At 44.1% G+C, this 17,736-nt stretch overlaps 1 protein-coding gene across 1 annotated transcript in view; it reads right to left on the bottom strand.

Moving 5' to 3' along the window:
• GAB1 (GRB2 associated binding protein 1) overlaps nt 1-9,502 on the bottom strand; it is a 112,955-nt gene extending 103,453 nt beyond the window's left edge. Inside the window, 1 exon segment of the mRNA XM_079772077.1 lies at nt 8,598-9,502. Within this exon segment, the coding sequence (XP_079628203.1) occupies nt 8,598-8,669 (72 nt within the window). The 5' untranslated portion in view covers nt 8,670-9,502.
• Nucleotides 9,503-17,736: the final 8,234 nt, after the last annotated feature.

Below are 17,736 nucleotides of genomic sequence, written 5' to 3' on the forward strand. Positions count from 1 at the left end.
CAAAGAATGCTTTTACCTTTCACCCACTTTAAAAAGTTAGCAATTAGAACTTTATAGCAATTGGCTAGCTGGTGCATGAAATAATAAAGATGACAGCAGAAACAGATTGAATTCTCAACCTCCTCCTGATGCTGTTGTCCTACCTTTTCATTTCACGAAAGTGAACCTCTTAACTAACATTACATTCACCTGCCTATGTCGTGTGTACTAGCTAAACAATAATGACAAATATGCAATGCAACCAAGCAACCTGAGAGTTAAAAAGCTTTGATGTTGCCCTAACCGGTTTGGCTCAGTGGATAGAGCATCGGCCTGCTGACTCAAGGGTCCCAGGTTCGATTCCGGTCAAGGGTATGTACCTTGGTTGCGGGCACATACCTGAGCAGGAGGCAGCTGACCGATGTTTCTCAACGGACATGTCCTGCCCTCATTAGACTAGATGTCTTTCTGTCACTTTTCAAATGTAAAATGGAATTCTGATGCTTTCCTTTCTATGTGTGATGTTCTTAAAGAAGAACATATAAATACTATTTTCAAAAACATTTAAACTACATGAGTCAAAACAAAGTAAAATAAATAAAAAAAGGAAAAGAAAAACAATGAACAGGATAGTTAAAGCAAAGTTTAGTATTTTTCTTCCTATAAAAATAATGACCTAAAATTTTTTACATTTAAAAGAAATGTCTGGACTCTCAGTATATTGTTTTTAATTCATGGAACAATGTAGCCATGTTTTTTTTCCTTTGGGACATTGTTTTGTTTTGTTTTTAACACACAGGGAATTACCTAGGCCAAGTAGGAATTCAAAGTAAAAAGCTGGGAGAAAAAAAACGAAACAAAACCAAAAACGCCACCGTTAAGAAAAACTCATGGTAAATTTGGCATTCTTTCCAATATGTAAAAATAAAACTCAGCTTAGAAATATGATAAAAATGTCTGAAACGTGCACTCAGGAAAGAACAATTAAATGGTAGAAAAAAAATTAAGATAACTCACATTTCCTCTTCTAGAAGCTCTTTTCTTTGCAACTTACAGCTTCATGTGCAGTTTGCATATAGTAGCTCTGCTAAAAACAACCACATGGAAAATTTTTGCTCCAGATAACACTGCAGGACGGGGCTTGGCAGCTACAAGTTGTAATCAGAATGCTCCGAGAGCTAATGTAACAGAGATAACGACCTCACATGCATTTCAGTGCACAGGCTCAGCTGTTTTTTTACATAGCAGGCTGTGTCCAACTTCATACGCATTCAGCAATGAGAGTTTTCCTCTCAGGTAGGGAGAATCTTGCTCCTATGAGTAAAACAATTGCTTAAAATATAAAAGAGTCCCTCCCCCCCCCCCCCCCTCCAGGTAACGCATTCTCGTGTTAATATGCATACAAGCCTGGAATGGTCAAAAACTTCCAGTTCCTAGAGTGACTTTTCCCAATAAATTCCACAGACTTCACTTCCACCTACAATGCATTAAGGTTCTGCAGCCACTAAGTTGGCAACTGAAGAGGCTACTTATTTAATGGATGTAGAAATCAGTACAAAGAGCCACGTTCCCCCAGGAGTAATCGAAAGAAGAAAAGAATGCTAACGCTATTTGTGCTTGTAGCAGAAGAGGGCGGGTGGGGGGAGAAGGGGACCTGGGACTTGATAAGTTTCCTTTTTTTCTAGTGGACAGAGATAAAAGGAGTCACGGAAATGTGGTGACTGCAATTCAAGTTCAAATGGCAAATTCAAATGGAGCTCTAACTTCGTGGAAATCAGCCACCGTGTTAATGCAAGGAATGTGAAATGAGAGAAACCCCTCCATCAACAGTCAGCTGGGGGTTTAATGTGATCCAATGGGGTTATTCTCTTCCCTCCAGCGCTAGCTGGCACTCCCACAGCTGGGCTAAGATGGCTTCCAAAGTCCAAACTAAGAGGCTAGCCCAAGGCGGGCGCTGGCCCTCCTGCTGGAACTCAGAAGCAAATGAATCAAAGGCTCTTTTATTCTCCCTCCCACCAGAACATGCTCCCTCTCTGTTGCAAGCTAAACGCTTGCCAGAATGAATTATTTAGCTCAAAACAGACATAAAGAAATCTTCACTAACACATGTCCCTTGGAATGTTAATGAGTTCAGGTGACCAAACACGGCGCTTTGTTTGTTTCTAGTCTGAGACGTAAAATTCACTAGCGGTCCGGATCCCATCAGGAGCATTAGGTCACAGCAGAAACAGAAACTTCTGGAACCCCAAGTACAGCCCCATCCAGACTCCGTGTCTGAACCTGAGGTGTTTGAAGCCATTCTCCTCATGAGCGTATCTGATCTCAACACAAATTCTTCGCTCTTCCTTGAAAATCAGACTTCCCTTATGACTTTGCTATTTCTACCAGCAGTATCTCAATTCTCCCAAGAACCGAGCCTGAAATTCATTTCTGAAGTTTCCCTGGCAGCCTCCCACCCCCTACCCCCTCAGTCTGAACTGTTAAGCAATTATTATCTGTATCATTTCATTTGGCGGTTAATCATATATGGCCTTATAACATGTCTTATAAAACCATTTATATGTACGTGCATTAATTACAGTTTGTCTTCACAAATAGATTAGAAACTCCTTAAGGGCAGGGCGTGGGCCTTTCCCTCCATTGTATTCCCCGCATGGCACAGTGCAAAAGCTCCAGAAATACCTGTTCATTTACTTATTCAGTCCACAGAGATTTGTTGCGCTTACCTGGTGCTCAGCACCCGGCACAGAAACTGCCTGCCTGGTGCTCAGTGAGCCTGCATTTCTATTAAGCAAAACACCCAGAGTCCCCAAAGAACCTCTGCTTGAGCAGTTCCCAATAGAGTCACTAAACTATTTAAAAGGAAACAATAAATAATACTTATTTCCCCAAAAGGCCTATTGAGAAGCTCCTCATTTGCCTCTATCTCCCAAGGAAATGTCTGACAGGATGAATGTAAAACCTGCAAGAGTTTAGAACGTAGATCTATTACCCACCCCTCCGCATTTTATAGAAAAGGAAACTGAGGATTCGATGGGGCAAAAGATCACCTGGGCAGTGGCAAAGTCAAGTCAAATTCTGGGTCCTGACACTCAGTCCGGGGTTTCTTACACGGTAGCACAATTTACCCAAAACCGTTGAAAATAAAGTCTACCCGTTGCCTCCTTTCTCCTGTATTAGTACCTGTAAGAAAATCAGAATGCTGGCACTTAATATTTTGCATCTATCACCTCTTAAAATCCCTCAATCTGCAAACTGTCAAGACTTCATCTATATTTCTCATGTTGACTCCAAAAGGCGGAATTTTATTTAGCCTTAAAAAGTGCTTTGTTATTATATTACCTTCAGATTTTTAAAGCAGACTTATAATAACAAAACACTGAAAGAACCAATTCAGCTGTCAGCCAGATTATCCTAGTCTCTTGACATATTATGTTTTGTTCAAAGAGGACCTTTTTTAAAAAATTTAAAAACAATTTTTTAGCACAGCAGAACTCTAAAACTACCTTCCAAACAGATATACCTTCCTAATGGTAATTTTGAATCGCAAAAGACAAGCAGATTTAGGAACTCAGCCAATTTCACATGGAGTTTTGTACTCATCGTTAAGCCCAGGCACAATGAAAGAATTAGCTATCATTAACTATCATAAAGGCTTAATGCAATTGGTAGTTGTTGATCTTTGTTAATAGAAACAATGTTCAGGCCACAATGGAAAAGGTAAAAACAAAAACAAAAAAACCCATTTGGAATTTTAATGGGATGTTTACTAACATGGGGATTGCAAGAAAAAAAAATTTTCTTCAACAGAATAATTTTGTTACTCATTCACTGTAAGCAAAAGTTCCAGCATCCACTGATTGCTTCTGTTAGTTGCCAAAAGGGGCAGGAAGAGCTTCCAGACATCTCTGTTGTAGTGACACGACCTGACAGAGACTTAATGCTGAGCACAGACCCCAGGTTGTCCTTGAACCAAGGAGATGCTGCTGCTCTGGCTGCCCACGCCCCTCTCCGTGCAAGACGTCAGGTGCCCACCCAGAGGAAGAGGCTATTTCTGTTTCTAGGCCCATTTCCAGTACGGGAGCGGGTGGGTAGGGGGGGGGGGGGGGATATGTGTTCTGGAAGGCCAGACAAGAACCATCCTCTTAAATGACAGCTGAAGAGCAGCAGAAGCCAAGCTCAGTGCAGATTATATACCCGAGAACTGGCTGAGTTCTTGCTCCCAGGCTGGCTGGCAGCTAACAGGCCACCTTGTCCAGGCCTCAGAAGCAGGTTCTCCTGCTGAGACTGCACACCTGCCCAATGCTGACAGCTGGGCCATGGAGGAGCCCAAACTTGGTGTCCAGGCTTCAGGCAGGCCAGAGGGCAGCTCCTCCTGCAGAGAGATGGTGATAGCCAGCTGGCGTGAATCAGTCCTTTGTTTCCAGACTTAGGTTTTATCTCAGCTAAAATTTCAAGTTCTGATGAAAAGTCCACCATTATTTCAAGTGGCTGATTTGTCTTTATTTTATTTATTACTTTTTTTTTAAAAAATACATTTTTATTGATTTCAGAGGGAAAGGGAGAGGGAGAGATAGAAATATCAATGATGAGAGGGAATCCTGGATCAGCTGCCTCCTGCACACCACCTACTGGGGATCGAGCCCATCACCCAGGCATATGCCCTGACTGGGAATCAAACTATGACCTCCTGGTTCATGGGTCCATGCTTAACCACTGAACTACACCAGCCAGGCAAATGGCTGATTTGTCTTTAAATAACTCTTTAAAAATCTGAGCATATCTGTTGAATGCATACTACCAAGAGTTTGTTTTCTGTATCCCTTAGTGGTGGTGATCTGTATATGATTCCAGTCAGGTCCTTAAAAGTGAAAAAGCAGCTGTTTAATATATAACGAAGGACAAAAACAACATAGTAGCAGCAAAACTGAAAAAAAAAAAAAGCATGTAAAATTTCACCTCCATCTTAGTAGACTTTAAAAAATTCAGAGAGAATAAAACACATATAAGAGATTCTTACCCTTTTTCAAATAAAGATAGAAAAGGTTACAAAGAGACAAAAGGCTAAGGAATCCACTAAGGACTCCAGGCTTTCACTCACTTTCTTTTATGCCACTTTCACTTAGTTTAGGAAATTTTTAAAAAAAGCTTCCTTATCAGATGAACACACCAGCATGCAAAAATAATACTGCTTGAGTGTCAACAGTGAACATAAAATGAAGTTGTAAATGGAATGCATTGGGGCCATAACTTGAGATGACTTTAAAGATAAAACTGTCACTTATTAGCTCTTTCGGATCATCTTAATGTTGGGACTACCCTATAAATACTATAAACAACAAGACAACTGTCAAAGTCCCATGGGCCAAACGTTTCCCAAAAGAATCAATGCTCAAACTCTAACTCCCTGAAGTCCTATTTAACAAGTACCATGCATCCAAGTATCTTTTCGCAGCAAATCCATTCATTCAAAACCATTATCAAGCCCCAGCTGGGTAGCTCAGTTGGTTGGAGCTTTGTTCAGGACACCAAAAGGTTGCAGGTTTGATTCCAGGTCAGGGCACATACCTAGGTTGTGGGTTCAATCCCAGCAATCAATCGTGTTTCTCTCTCACATCTCTCTTTCTCTCTCAAAATCAATAAACATATCATTGGCTGAGGAGTAAAAAAAAATAAAATTATTAAGCAACTGTTTGCCTGTTCGGTGACCAACAAAGTTTCCTTCTATCCAGAAAACAAAGATTTCCAATGAAAAGAAAACAAGCATAGGAAATGCATAAATGCATGCCTATATCTTTGAGGATCAAAGCTACTTTAGCAAAAGCAATCTAAACTGGATACCAAAGCCAAAAGATCAATAATCTGAGATTTTCAAAATATTCTGGGCAACCAACATGACAGCTAAAATACACACACAAGCTTCATTTTAACTTGTAACACCCTAGTCACCCTCTTGGACCCCTCGATTCTGACAGCCAGCCTGCCCACTGTCTTCCTGGGCCATCTCCATGTACTTCACTAGTGTGTAAAGAAACACTAATAGCCCAGCCGGTTTGGCTCAGTGGATAGAGCATCAGCCTGTGGACTGAGGGGTCCCAGGTTTGATTCCGATCAAGGGCACATGCCAGGGTTCAGGTTTCAGACTCGATCCCCAGTAGGGGGCGTGCAGGAGGCAGCCGATCAATGATTCTCTGTCATCATTGATATTTCTCTCTCTCTCTCTCCCTCTCCCTTCCTCTCAGAAATCATTAAAACTATGTTAAAAAAAAACACACAAAAACACTAATATTCCACCAGGCAAGAAAAACTCAGCCTCCCTCCAGCTGTTAGGCAGATTGTTCTCCCTGTTGAAATCACAATTTAGGGAGCCCACTGTTTCTAAAGTATTCCCAGGGTTTCACACTACACTGAGCTTTTTCATCCAAACATCTATTAAAAAAACAACAGTGCTCAGCTTGGGCACACAGTCAAATTCACTCTGCATGGTCTGCTCACTATACTTTGTCTCATCTCCCCCTAGACTCGGAAAGCCACTTGAAGGGTCTTGTTCCTTCAGCAAGGCTCGCCTAAGCCACACTCCACCTTTTCATTGCATTCTGAGCTCATATTCATATGGACTCCTAGAAAATTATCATCTGAAAGGACCTTTAGAGATGGTCTAGTCTGAATTAACCAATCAGTCGGGCAGAACCAGGTTCAAATTCTGCCTCTGGCACCTTCTAGTCATGTAGACTGTTTTCTTATCTGTAACACAGAAATAAAGCTACCTCATAGAACTGTTGGAATGATCAAATGAAATAATTAACTTTTAAAAATTTTGGACTTTCCTTTTTTGGGGGGGTTCCTGTGAAGTCACTCTTTTTGGATGATTTTCTTCCTGGTTTATATGACATTCAATTGCAAGCCCAAAAGGCAGGCTTTGCTTTAACTGTGTTCACTAGTCTTATGGTGCCTAGTCCAGTGCACAGCATCTTTTGAGAGAGCCATAGACCAGCCATGTGAAAGAATGCATCAAACCTCTATTATCACTACCAATTTCAGCAAATGTATGGTTCGTTAGTTCCCCCAAGAACCCACCCACTTTGGAGTAGGTGTTTCCTAAATGTGCCTTCTCAAAACAAATACTTCTCTTTATCTCTCGACTCCCTCTTCTTGCCCGGGGTGGGGGTGGGGGACACTCACTGCCTCTCTTAAATTTTGGGGACAAAGTTAGCATCTCTACCAGGATAGTAAGGCAAACTGCGGTAGGTGAGGTGAAGAGACAGAATTTAGAAGGATTCAAAAATATCTGGAGAATTTTCTTAGGATTTGTGGCATCAAGTCCTTAAATGAGAATTACTTGTCTAGAACAAATTCTGGCAGAGAGTAAGAAACTCACGGGCCAGTTGTCAGTGAAGCTACTAGGAAGTATTGCACTTCACTCCGTTTTGTGCAAGCAAGCAGTTACTAAAAGGATTAACTTGATTCTGATACTTGGGTATAGATATCCTTCAACAAGAAACACGTTCCTTTAGAAGTGTTGGCCCCTTGGTAGTACATTTGTATTAAAGGGGGCGTAAATTTTGCTTTTGAAATGTATTTTACTAGGAAAATTTTGCTCCATATGCCAGGGCAAAAGTGCCATTCCTTTCCTTTGCGGGGGGGTGAGGGGGGCGGGGTGTGTGCAACGACCAAAGAAACAATGAGGGAGGAGCGAATAAGATCCCAGACCCCTGAAGAAGACACAAATTTCCACCACCAGAGTAGGTTGGTTCTTTCAAGGAATATTTTTCCTAACAGTTAAAACGGTTTAACACATAATCGGCATCTTGTACCAATTACACAAACACCACTTAAGCAACTCCGGTGGCCTGGGAAAAGACCACAGCAATCCTTCCGAGCCTCAGCTGTCCCCTCCCTGCGGGGCTTGACAGCGTGTCCCAGGCGCCCAAACGCCAGCCGCCAGGCTCCCCCCAGCGCCTTCCTCTCGCAGCAAACTGCCAAGGCTCTGGGGCCAAACTCCCAAGTCGCTGGATTCAAACCGCGAAAATGTGAACCCTGCTAAGCAAACGGTAGGGCGCGTAATAACTTCTCATTCTTTCTCTTTTTGCAGAGTTGAGATACTTGTTGTCTAATTGCCAACTTCCCAGGTCCACAGCCCTCTTCCCGGAACCCACACCAGGAGAAAGCAAGAGGGTGTGCAGACCAGAGAGCTGGTGACTTAATACAACCTCTGCGGTTTTCCCACTGCGGGGAATTTAGTACACGGCAGCCCCGGGAGGATTGGATGCAAACAGAAAGGAAGGAGAATGCTCTTGTCCCCGGCCCTGCTAAAAGAAGCGATAAAAGCCAGCGGGCGTTTAGCTGCAAATCCCGGGCCCTCTCCTGGGCCGCTGGGGCCCGCAAAAGCAGGCGTCCGGACTCTGGACGAAAAAAGTTACACCCAGCAAAGCGGAGGTCTGGGCGTGAGTGTGCAGATCGGTCCCAAAGGGGCCGAGGGGAAAGAGATGGGGACTAACCAGTCCCGCGCGCGGCCGGCTGCAGCCACCGGCGAGCCGGCCCGGGAGAGGTGCCGGCGCTCAGGCTCGCGGAGCCCCCGGAGCCCGCGGAGCCCCCGGAGCCCCTGGAGCCGTACTTACATAACGCTTCAACTTTTTCTCCGGGGGCGACTTGCGGAGCCATCCCGAGCAGACCACTTCGCCGCCGCTCATGGTGCGCGCTCCTCGGGCTCCGGCCCGGGCAGCCGAGGGGCAGGCTGGCGCGCTCCGGACGCAGCCGACGCCTGCCGGCAGAGCAGCAGCGGTGGGGACCTCGCTCTCCCCGCTTTGCACCCCAGTCCGACGGGGTGGGCGGGGTGGGCTGGCTTCGCGGCGCGGCTCCGCGTCCGAGCCTCTTCTCCGCAGGTCGGCGGACGTGAACAGAAGCGGGCTGTGCCACCGAGGCCGACACCTCGGGGCAGGGGCCGCCGCCCGTCCAGGGCACTTCGGCCTCCCTTCAGGGCGTCCGCCTCGCCGCCAGGCGCCCGGTCCCGCCGGCCCTAAGAAGCGATCGGGCTCCGCGGGACTCTGCCCCGGCGCCGAGCCGGGGCCTCGGTCCCCCTGCGCTCCGCCCCCTAAAGACCGTACCTCCCCAGAGCGTTTTCCGAAACGGACTCTACGCTGCACGCGCACAAGCAAACACACACTCTCACACACACACACTCTCACACACACTGTCTCACACACACAATGCCCAGCGCGGCGCCCACTCCGGCTCTCCCGCTCTCGGTTTCGGGTGCGCCCCGGGCGATCCTATTCCTCCCCCCTCCCCGGGGGAGGGTGGGTCACTTCCCCGCACACCCGGGAAGCCGGGAGGAAAGGGGAAGCCGCGAGGGTCCCGTGGACAGCGGGCACAGGGCAGGTCCCGGGTCCGCGGCAGAGGGCGGGGAGCGGCGGAGGAACGAGGCGCTCGGCTGCTCGGCTCCAGGGATGGGTCCCACTGTCCCGCGCCCTCGCGCTCCTCCCGCGCCGCCTCCCCCACCCGGGGCGCGCGGCAGGTTCTGAGCCGCCCGGCCCCCGGCCCGATCCCTCCCTCTCCCGGCCTCCGGGTTCCCTCTTCCTCCCTTTCCTCCTCCCCTTCCCACGTTCGGGCTGGCTCCTGTTTCAGCCCAGACTTTCTCTGAAACTCCGCCCGAGCGCTTCCAGCCAAAACAACAAGGGCTGGGGAGGCGGCCACTGGCGGAGGAGGGAGCGCGGGAGGGAGGGAGCCGGAGTCCTCGAGGCACCCTGGGATTTGTAGTTCGGAAAGCCGGAGCGGGGTCCTCGGCCGCGGGGCGGCGGCGGCGGCTGAGCCCCCAGCCGGCTCCTCGGGGGAAGGCGGCCGAGGCCGAGGCGAGGGCATCGCGGCCAGGGCTTGGGCGCTTGGTGGAGTGAGGAACGTTAGAAGGTTCTGTCGGGTTTGCCATCTGGGCGCATAGGGTTTGTTCGGAGTCTGCACTGTGCACGGGATCTGAAGTTTGCGGAGTTTTCTCCACTTGACAGCCTGCAAAGCAAACCGGCCTGGAGGGAGACTGCCCCGGAAACCGAAGGGCAGGGACCGGGAGGGCAGGGCGCGGGGATAAGCGCCATTGATACCAGCCTGGAGGGGCGAACCACCGGGCTCCAGTTGGATGGTCCCCGGAGCAGCCCTGCCAGTGTGGTGGGAACGCTTAGGATATAGGGGCGGGGGCGGGGGGGAAGGGGGGGGCAAAGGGTTTGATTTGAATTTATCTTTGGGACAGTTTAAAGCCTCACACTGTCTCTTTGTTCCCAGTTTCTCCTACTTGACTGTGTTTGTTTAAAATCGACTCTTGAGATGTTGGACTAGAAAAGGGAAACTTACTGGATGTTCTATGTGCCTACTTGTGTGTGTTTTACAATTATGATACCTGATCCTGGGTTTAACATGATCCTGTAATAGAAATATCTTTTCAAACGTACTTATGAAAGACAAAGCCCTAAAAGAAAATTTAGAAGGTAATCGCTATAAAGGTGCTAAAAGTATTAGGAAATAAATGGATATTTCTGGAAACAATTACCTTAGGCATTTTCTTATTAACACGTTCATATCCAGGAGTTCCTCTGAGTTTGAAAATGTACAATTATAGCAAGAAATTAGTTGCTGGGGGTGGTGTCATACAAAGGTCCCTGCGCTAACTGAGATAACATTCCGATGGTGACATAGAATAGTAAACAAATATAAGGTCTACATAGTACAGATTGTGAAAAATATGCCCTGGGGAAATAAACACAGTAAATGGAAAGATTAAGAAGTAGGACTAGGTCAGATAGAAAAGAGGGAAGTATTCCTCGAAGAGGCATTTAGCCAGATATTTGAAAGATATAAGGGAGGAGAAGCAGACTTGTTTTGAGGAAGAATAAAAGGCATAACCACAAGGATGACTGCAAAAGAAAGAAGAAGCAAGGGGGCTAGTTGTAAAGGCTTTTTAGAAAAGGAGGGTAATTTTTATGGTAGCTGATAAAACAAAGCAATTCTTTCTAAGATGTGAATACAAATTTGCCACAAGTTGTTCAAATGAAAATATGTCATCAAATTTGTTTTTTACATATCCCATAAGTAATGTGTCAGCATACTGAGTCAAAATATTTATAATTAGCATTAGTAAGATTAGTCCATCGTTGGGTAGTTAACTGTTGACTTTCAAAAATTTACTACTCTTTCACTCCAGTTATAAAATTCATTTTAATGAAAAATTATAATATATCTTATATGTTTAGCTTTTGGAAGTTCCAGTATATTTTTTAATATTTCAAATAAGCGATTCAATCATCTCATTTCTATATAAGAAATCTTTAAGTTTTCCCTTTGACTGTTGTTTTAGATTAGTATTTGACTGTTGTTTTAGATTAGTATTTCTAGAGCTCAAATAAAACTTGAGGAGAGGTTGAAAATAGGTATGTTTCTATGTATGCATTTTAGAAAGGAAATATGCATTATTTTTACATTACATGCCATTTTAGATTTTATATCTTTATACCGTAAAAGGATGCTGGTGCCCAGCCGGTGTGGCTCAGTGGTTGCGTGTCAACCTATGAACTTGGAGGTCATGGTTCGATTGCAGTCAGGGCATATGCCCAGGTTTCGGGCTCAATCCCCAGTGTGGGGCATGCAGGAGGCAGCCTATCAATGATTCTCTCTCATCATTGATGTTTCTATCTCTCCCTCTCACTTTCTTTCTGAAATCAATAATAAAAAAAATTTTTTTTAAAGGTATGGTTAAAAAAGCTATCTACATTATAAAAAGCCAGTGGCCAGAACGCCGGAACGCCAGAACCACCAAAGGAGCAGTCACCAGGAGGTGCATTGATGGGTTCCGCCACGGTGGCGGGAGGGGCTCTTGGTCCCGCCTAAGCGGTGGGTCTGGGTCTCACGCGATTTCACACGCTTAAATTTCATTCATACAACAAATATTTATGGAATGTCCTAGTATGATCAAGTCCCTGAAGACCCCAGATATTATAGGGAGAAAAACTTTCACAATACAGTTAATAAGTAATGTGAAAGAAAACAGTCTTATTTGGGTGTATAACAGGATCTACCCCCTGGAAGGAGAATGGACAGGTTGGGAAAGACTTCCTTTGGGAAAGACCTTACATTGAGATCCTCAGGACGAGTAGAAGTTGGCCTGGCCAATTAGTGGAGAAGAGTATTTCAGACAGAAGAGAAACTATACAAGTCCTCAGGCTGGAAGTGAAACCCAAAATGTGGGATGTTGAGTCCGAATGAAGTCACGGACCAAAACAGCCGAACGGAAGTTTATTGGGAGAAGCCAGTCCTGGAAAAGGTGTAGTTGGGTTTCCAGGAGCAGCCCAGTGTCCAGAACTTCCTTTTCATGTTACAGTCAGGAGTAGTTCAGCATCCAAGCCAATAAGTCTATTAGTCCATGTGTGGAAGTCCACATGGCCTATGTGGACAACGCCCCCTCCGCCCCCCCCCCCCCCCCCCCCCGGAAGAAACATCAGGAACCCATTGCGTGTGGGGGAGAAGAGGGAGGGCGAAAGGAAGCGCTAGCCTTTTAATTCAGCGGGTGGAGACAGCCTTGCTAGCTCCTGATTGGTTATCTGCATGCTGTCTGTCTTAGCATGATCTATACATTTTAAAGTTCATGTCTCTTGTGCTCACCTTTCCTTCCCTGCCTAGTTGGGGTGTCTTAGTAATCCCACCTAGTTGGGTTCTTGGCTTTTACTTTCCCTTCCCGTGATCCCGCCCCTACCTACCTAGCTTTCTTCTGTCTCCTCAGAAGGAGCAACCAAGTACTGAATGAAGGCAGCAGTCAGGCGAGTGAGAGGGACACTGGGTGACAGGGTGAGGTTCCAGAGGCAGGCCAGGGAAAGATTGTGCAGATCCTTGAAGATAATCTCAAAGTTCAGACATTTCCTTAGAGCAAATTGCTGTTATCTCCAGTGACTTTCGAATCACATCAAATAATCACCCACATGGCCTTTATCATTTACCTCTAGCATCCCACTTTATGTATCTTCTAACTTGATCTTTCAGGTTCTTCCTAAGTAATCTTTCTTCTCAACAGCTTTTGTAGCCTGTTGACACCTCCATTTTCTCATGATCCATCAGACCTCTTCTTTCTTTATTCTCCCCATTTTCCACTTTAAATTTTATGGTCCATATTTTTACTACCTGCTCCCAATTCACAAAACCCCAACTCTGAATGAACCCAACTCTATGTTCTTCTGCATCCCAGCAGCCAAGTGATGTTGGAGCAAATTATACAAAAGGATGAGTGATCCACTAAATATTCATGTTTAATGTCTTCAAATAGATCCTCAGCTATCTGCAAGGGCAGATCTTGGTTTTCTGGAGCTTATATGGTTTGGGGAGTCCTTTTAAAGAAAAAGAATATACAATCACAAATATAACATTAGGGTGAATATGTATTTAGAATGAGAAAATAAACAAATTATTGGAGCCTTGGAGATATCTGGACAGTCTACTTTATCTAGACAGTCTACTCTCTGCAGTAACTTTTTTTTTTAATAACAGCTTTATTGAGATTTAATTCACATACCATAAAATTCACATTTTTCAAGCGCACAATTTCGTGGTTTTAGTATATTTACAAAATTCTTCATCTTCATCACTAGTTAATATTAGAATATTTCATTATCCCAAATAGAAACCCCATTCCCATTTGCAGTCACTCCCCATTTTCCCACCCCCCTCAGCCTCTGACAACCACTGATCTTTCTGTTTCTATGGGATTTGCCTCTTCTGATCACTTCATAATGGAATCATACAATTTGTGACCTTTTGAGACTAGTTTTTTTCACTTTTTGTCAAGGTTTGTTGATGTTGTGGCATGTATCAGTACTGCATTTCTAGTGTTAAAGAATATTTCATTGTGTGGATATATCACATTTTGTTTATCCAACTATCAGTTGATTAACATTTGAATTGTTTTGACTTTTTGGCTATTATGAATAACTAGAGGCCTGGTACACGAAATTAGTGCACGGGGGGTGGAGGGTGTGTCCCTCAGCCCAGCCTGCACCATCTCCAATCTGGGACCCCTCGAGGGATGTCCAACTGCCTGTTTAGGCCCGATCCTACCGGGATCAGGCCTAAACGGGCAGTCAGACATCCCTCTCACAATCCAGGACTGCTGGCTCCCAACTGCTCGCCTGCCTGCCTTCCGAATTGCCCGTAACCGCTTCTGCCTGCCAGCCTGATCACCCCCTAACCACTCCCCTGCCAGCCTGATTGATGCCTAACTGCTCCCCTGCCAGCCTGATTGCCCCTAACTGCCCTCCCCTGCAGGCCTGGTCACCCCTAACTGCCCTCCCCTGCAGGCCTGGTCACCCCTAACTGCCCTCCCCTGCAGGCCTGGGTCCCCCACAACTGCCCTTCCCAGCAGGCCCGGTCACCCCCAACTTCCCTCCTCTGCCGGCCTGGTCACCCCTAAGTGCCCTCCCCTGCAGGTTTGATCGCCCCCAACTGCCCTCCCTTACAGGCCTGGTTCCCCCCCTCCCCCTGCAACTGCCCTTCCCTGCTGGCCTGATTGCCCACAACTGCCCTCCCCTGCTGGCCTGATCCCTCCCAACTGCCCTCCCCTGCTGGCCATCTTGTGGTGGCCATCTTGTGTCCACATGGGGGCAGCCATCTTGTGTGTTGGAGTGATGGTCAATTTGCATATTACTCTTTTATTAGATAGGATGCTTACAATAACTCTTAAACCTTCTTCAGATAGCTCAAATTTTCAAACTCTCCACCTTCCCCATCAACTGATAATCTTTCTTATAGCTTCACCAGAAAACCAACGTGCTCCAATGGAAACTCCTTTGACCTTTAGCCTTTAAACATAAAACGTGCAAACCTACGTACTATCTTCACTCCTTCTCTCCTTCCTTCCTACAGCAAATAGAGGACATTTTATATTCCTTTTCAGCTATCAGCTTTTTACTTTTCTTTCACATCCAGACTATAGTTTCTATTTCTAGTTCATCTTCCATCCCTCCTCAATCTGTTTCATTCTGGATACCATCCCAATTTCTCTCTACACTTTCCAAGGTCAAAGCTCTCTGTACTCTGCCCAGCCGGTATGGCTCAGTGTTTGAGTGTGGATCCATAAACCCAGAGGTCACTGGGTGGGTTGTGGCTCCATCCACAGCAGGGATCCTGCAGGAGGCAGTTGATTGATGTTTCTATCATATCAATGTTTCTTTTTCTAAAAATATATTTTTAAATTGATTTCAGAGTGAAAGGGAGAGGGAGAGAGAGACAGATAGAAATATCAATGATGAGAGAGAATCATTTGTCGTCTGCCTCCTGCACACCCCACACTGGGGATCAAGCCCTGCAACCCGGGCATGTGCCCTGACTGCGAATTGAACCATGACCTCCTGGTTCATAGGTCGACACTCAACCACTGAACCCACAGCTGGGCTCTCACATCAATGTTTCTATATCTCTATCGCTCTCCCTTTCACTCTCTGAAAAAATAAATAAAAACATTAAAAAAAAAACTCTCTTACTCTTGGTCTCTTAGACATTGTAGTATGCTGAATCTGAGCCTGCAGATGTCTTGGCAGGCTCTTCTTTTACTGGTCCTTAGCATTCTGAGGTCTAGCCCACCTCTCTTCTCATTCTGTACTTTCTCACATATAGTGAGATCTTGTCTTTATCTATATAGTATAGACACTTCACTAATTTCCATCCCCAGCCCAGTTTTCTCTCCTGAGCAACTAACTTATAAATCCAATTGCCCTCTTTTTATGCCACTTGGCCCTATAAAACCAACAAAATTAGAATCATGCTCTCCTCCCCAGCTCTCAGATCAATGCTCTGGAGATCCCCACTCAAATGGTCCCTTCAAGTCTTCAGCTAAATATTGATCAGCAGAAGCAGGTGAAGAAACTACTTAAAAATGGGGAAAGAACCACTAGGAAGGATTACAAGGAAAAATCACCGGAGAATCACACAGGGTAGAAATAGTTCCTGTTCTCCCAGCGAGAATGAAAAAATCATCATTCACAAGGCACTGTAAAGTACTCTAAAGGATTTTGTCTCAATAGTGGGACAAAATTAGCCCTAGACTAAATACTGTTGTGATCTTTCCTAAGAAAACTTAACATCCCAACAGATCAAGCTGTTTCCAAGTAACTTAACCATTTCCTAAACAGGAGCTCAGTATATTTATAGGGAAACAAAAATACCCAATGCTCAGCAAAAAAAAAAAAAAAAAAAAAAAAAAGTGCAATGTTTGACATCCAATCAGAAATTTAAAGGGAGAAGTAAGTATGACCCAAAATGAGAAGAAAAATCAATTGAAGCCAACCCAGAAATGACACAGATGATAAAATTAGTTAACAAAATTAGAACAGTTGTTTTAACTATATCCCATGTTCAAAAAGCTAGAGGAATGACTTAACATATTAAGCAGAGATATGAAAGACATTACAAAGGCCTAAATAAAACTTCTAGAGGTGAAAAAAAACAAGGAATGACATGAAAAATATACTATATGCAATTAACAACAAATTAGGCAGTGCAGAAGAAAAGATTACTGAATTTGAACATATAACAATATGAAACAGAGAACAAAAGATTGAAAATAATGAATAGAGCATCAATAAAAATGTGCTCACTTTTAGTGGCCTAATATTCATGTAACTGTACCCTAATAAAAGGCTTACATTGCAACTTAAAAAAAAATTAATGTAACTGGAGTCTCCAAAAGAGGCATTGAAAAATATTTGAAGAGATAATAGCCAAAAATTATCCAAATTTGTTGCAACTGTAAATCTATACAGTCAAGACACAACATTACTGGGATAAGATATACTGAGCTCATAAATCACAAGACAATATCATTAAGTTGTCAGTTTTCCCCCAGCTTGATCTATAAATTTGATACAATTCCAATCAATTCCTAAGCAAGTTTTTTTTAATTGGTAAATTAATTCTAAAAGTTATATGGAAATGAATGCAAAGGACTTAAGACAACTAAAAACAACAAAGTTAAATAACTTATATGATCTGACTTCAAGACTTATATAAAGCCACAATAATAAAGACAGTGTAGTATTGGTATCAAGATAGACAAATGGATTGATGGAACAGAATAGAGAGTCCAGAAATAGACTCATACTTATATGGTCCATTGATTTTTGACAGAGGTGCACAGGCAATTCGAAGAAGAAAGAATGGTCCTTTCAATAATTGATGCCAACGCAATTGGATATCAAAACACTAAAACAATACAAAACAAAAACAAAAACAAAAAACAACTTCTATGCACACTTGCAGCACAGGCACAAATGTACTCAAAATGGATCATAGACCTAAATGTAAAATCCAATAGAAATAAAACTTCTGGAAGAAAACAGGAGCAAATCTATGTGACTCTGACTTAGGTAAAGATCTTTTAAATATGACACCCAAAGTATAACCCATGAAAGAAAACAAAAAGATAAATTGGTCTTTATCAAAACTAAGAATCTCTACTGTTTGAAAGGCACTGTTGGGGGGTGAAAAGAGAAGCCACAAACTGGGAGGCCATATTTCCCAATATAATATTTGATATAGGACTTGTATCCAGGTAATATAAAGAACTATCAGAACACAATAATGGGAAAATATGGACATTTATGATTTGTTCATATTTCTGCATTTATGTTATGCTTCAATTTTAAAAAAGTTTGTTTATTATTAAAAAAACAACACAATTATATATACATTTGTCGTGGTGCAGAATTTTGCGACATCTTGGCTCTGTTTCCGAATAAA

This window comes from Cnephaeus nilssonii (assembly GCF_951640355.1).
Source record: "Cnephaeus nilssonii genome assembly, chromosome: 5".
Lineage (NCBI taxonomy): Eukaryota > Metazoa > Chordata > Mammalia > Chiroptera > Vespertilionidae > Cnephaeus > Cnephaeus nilssonii.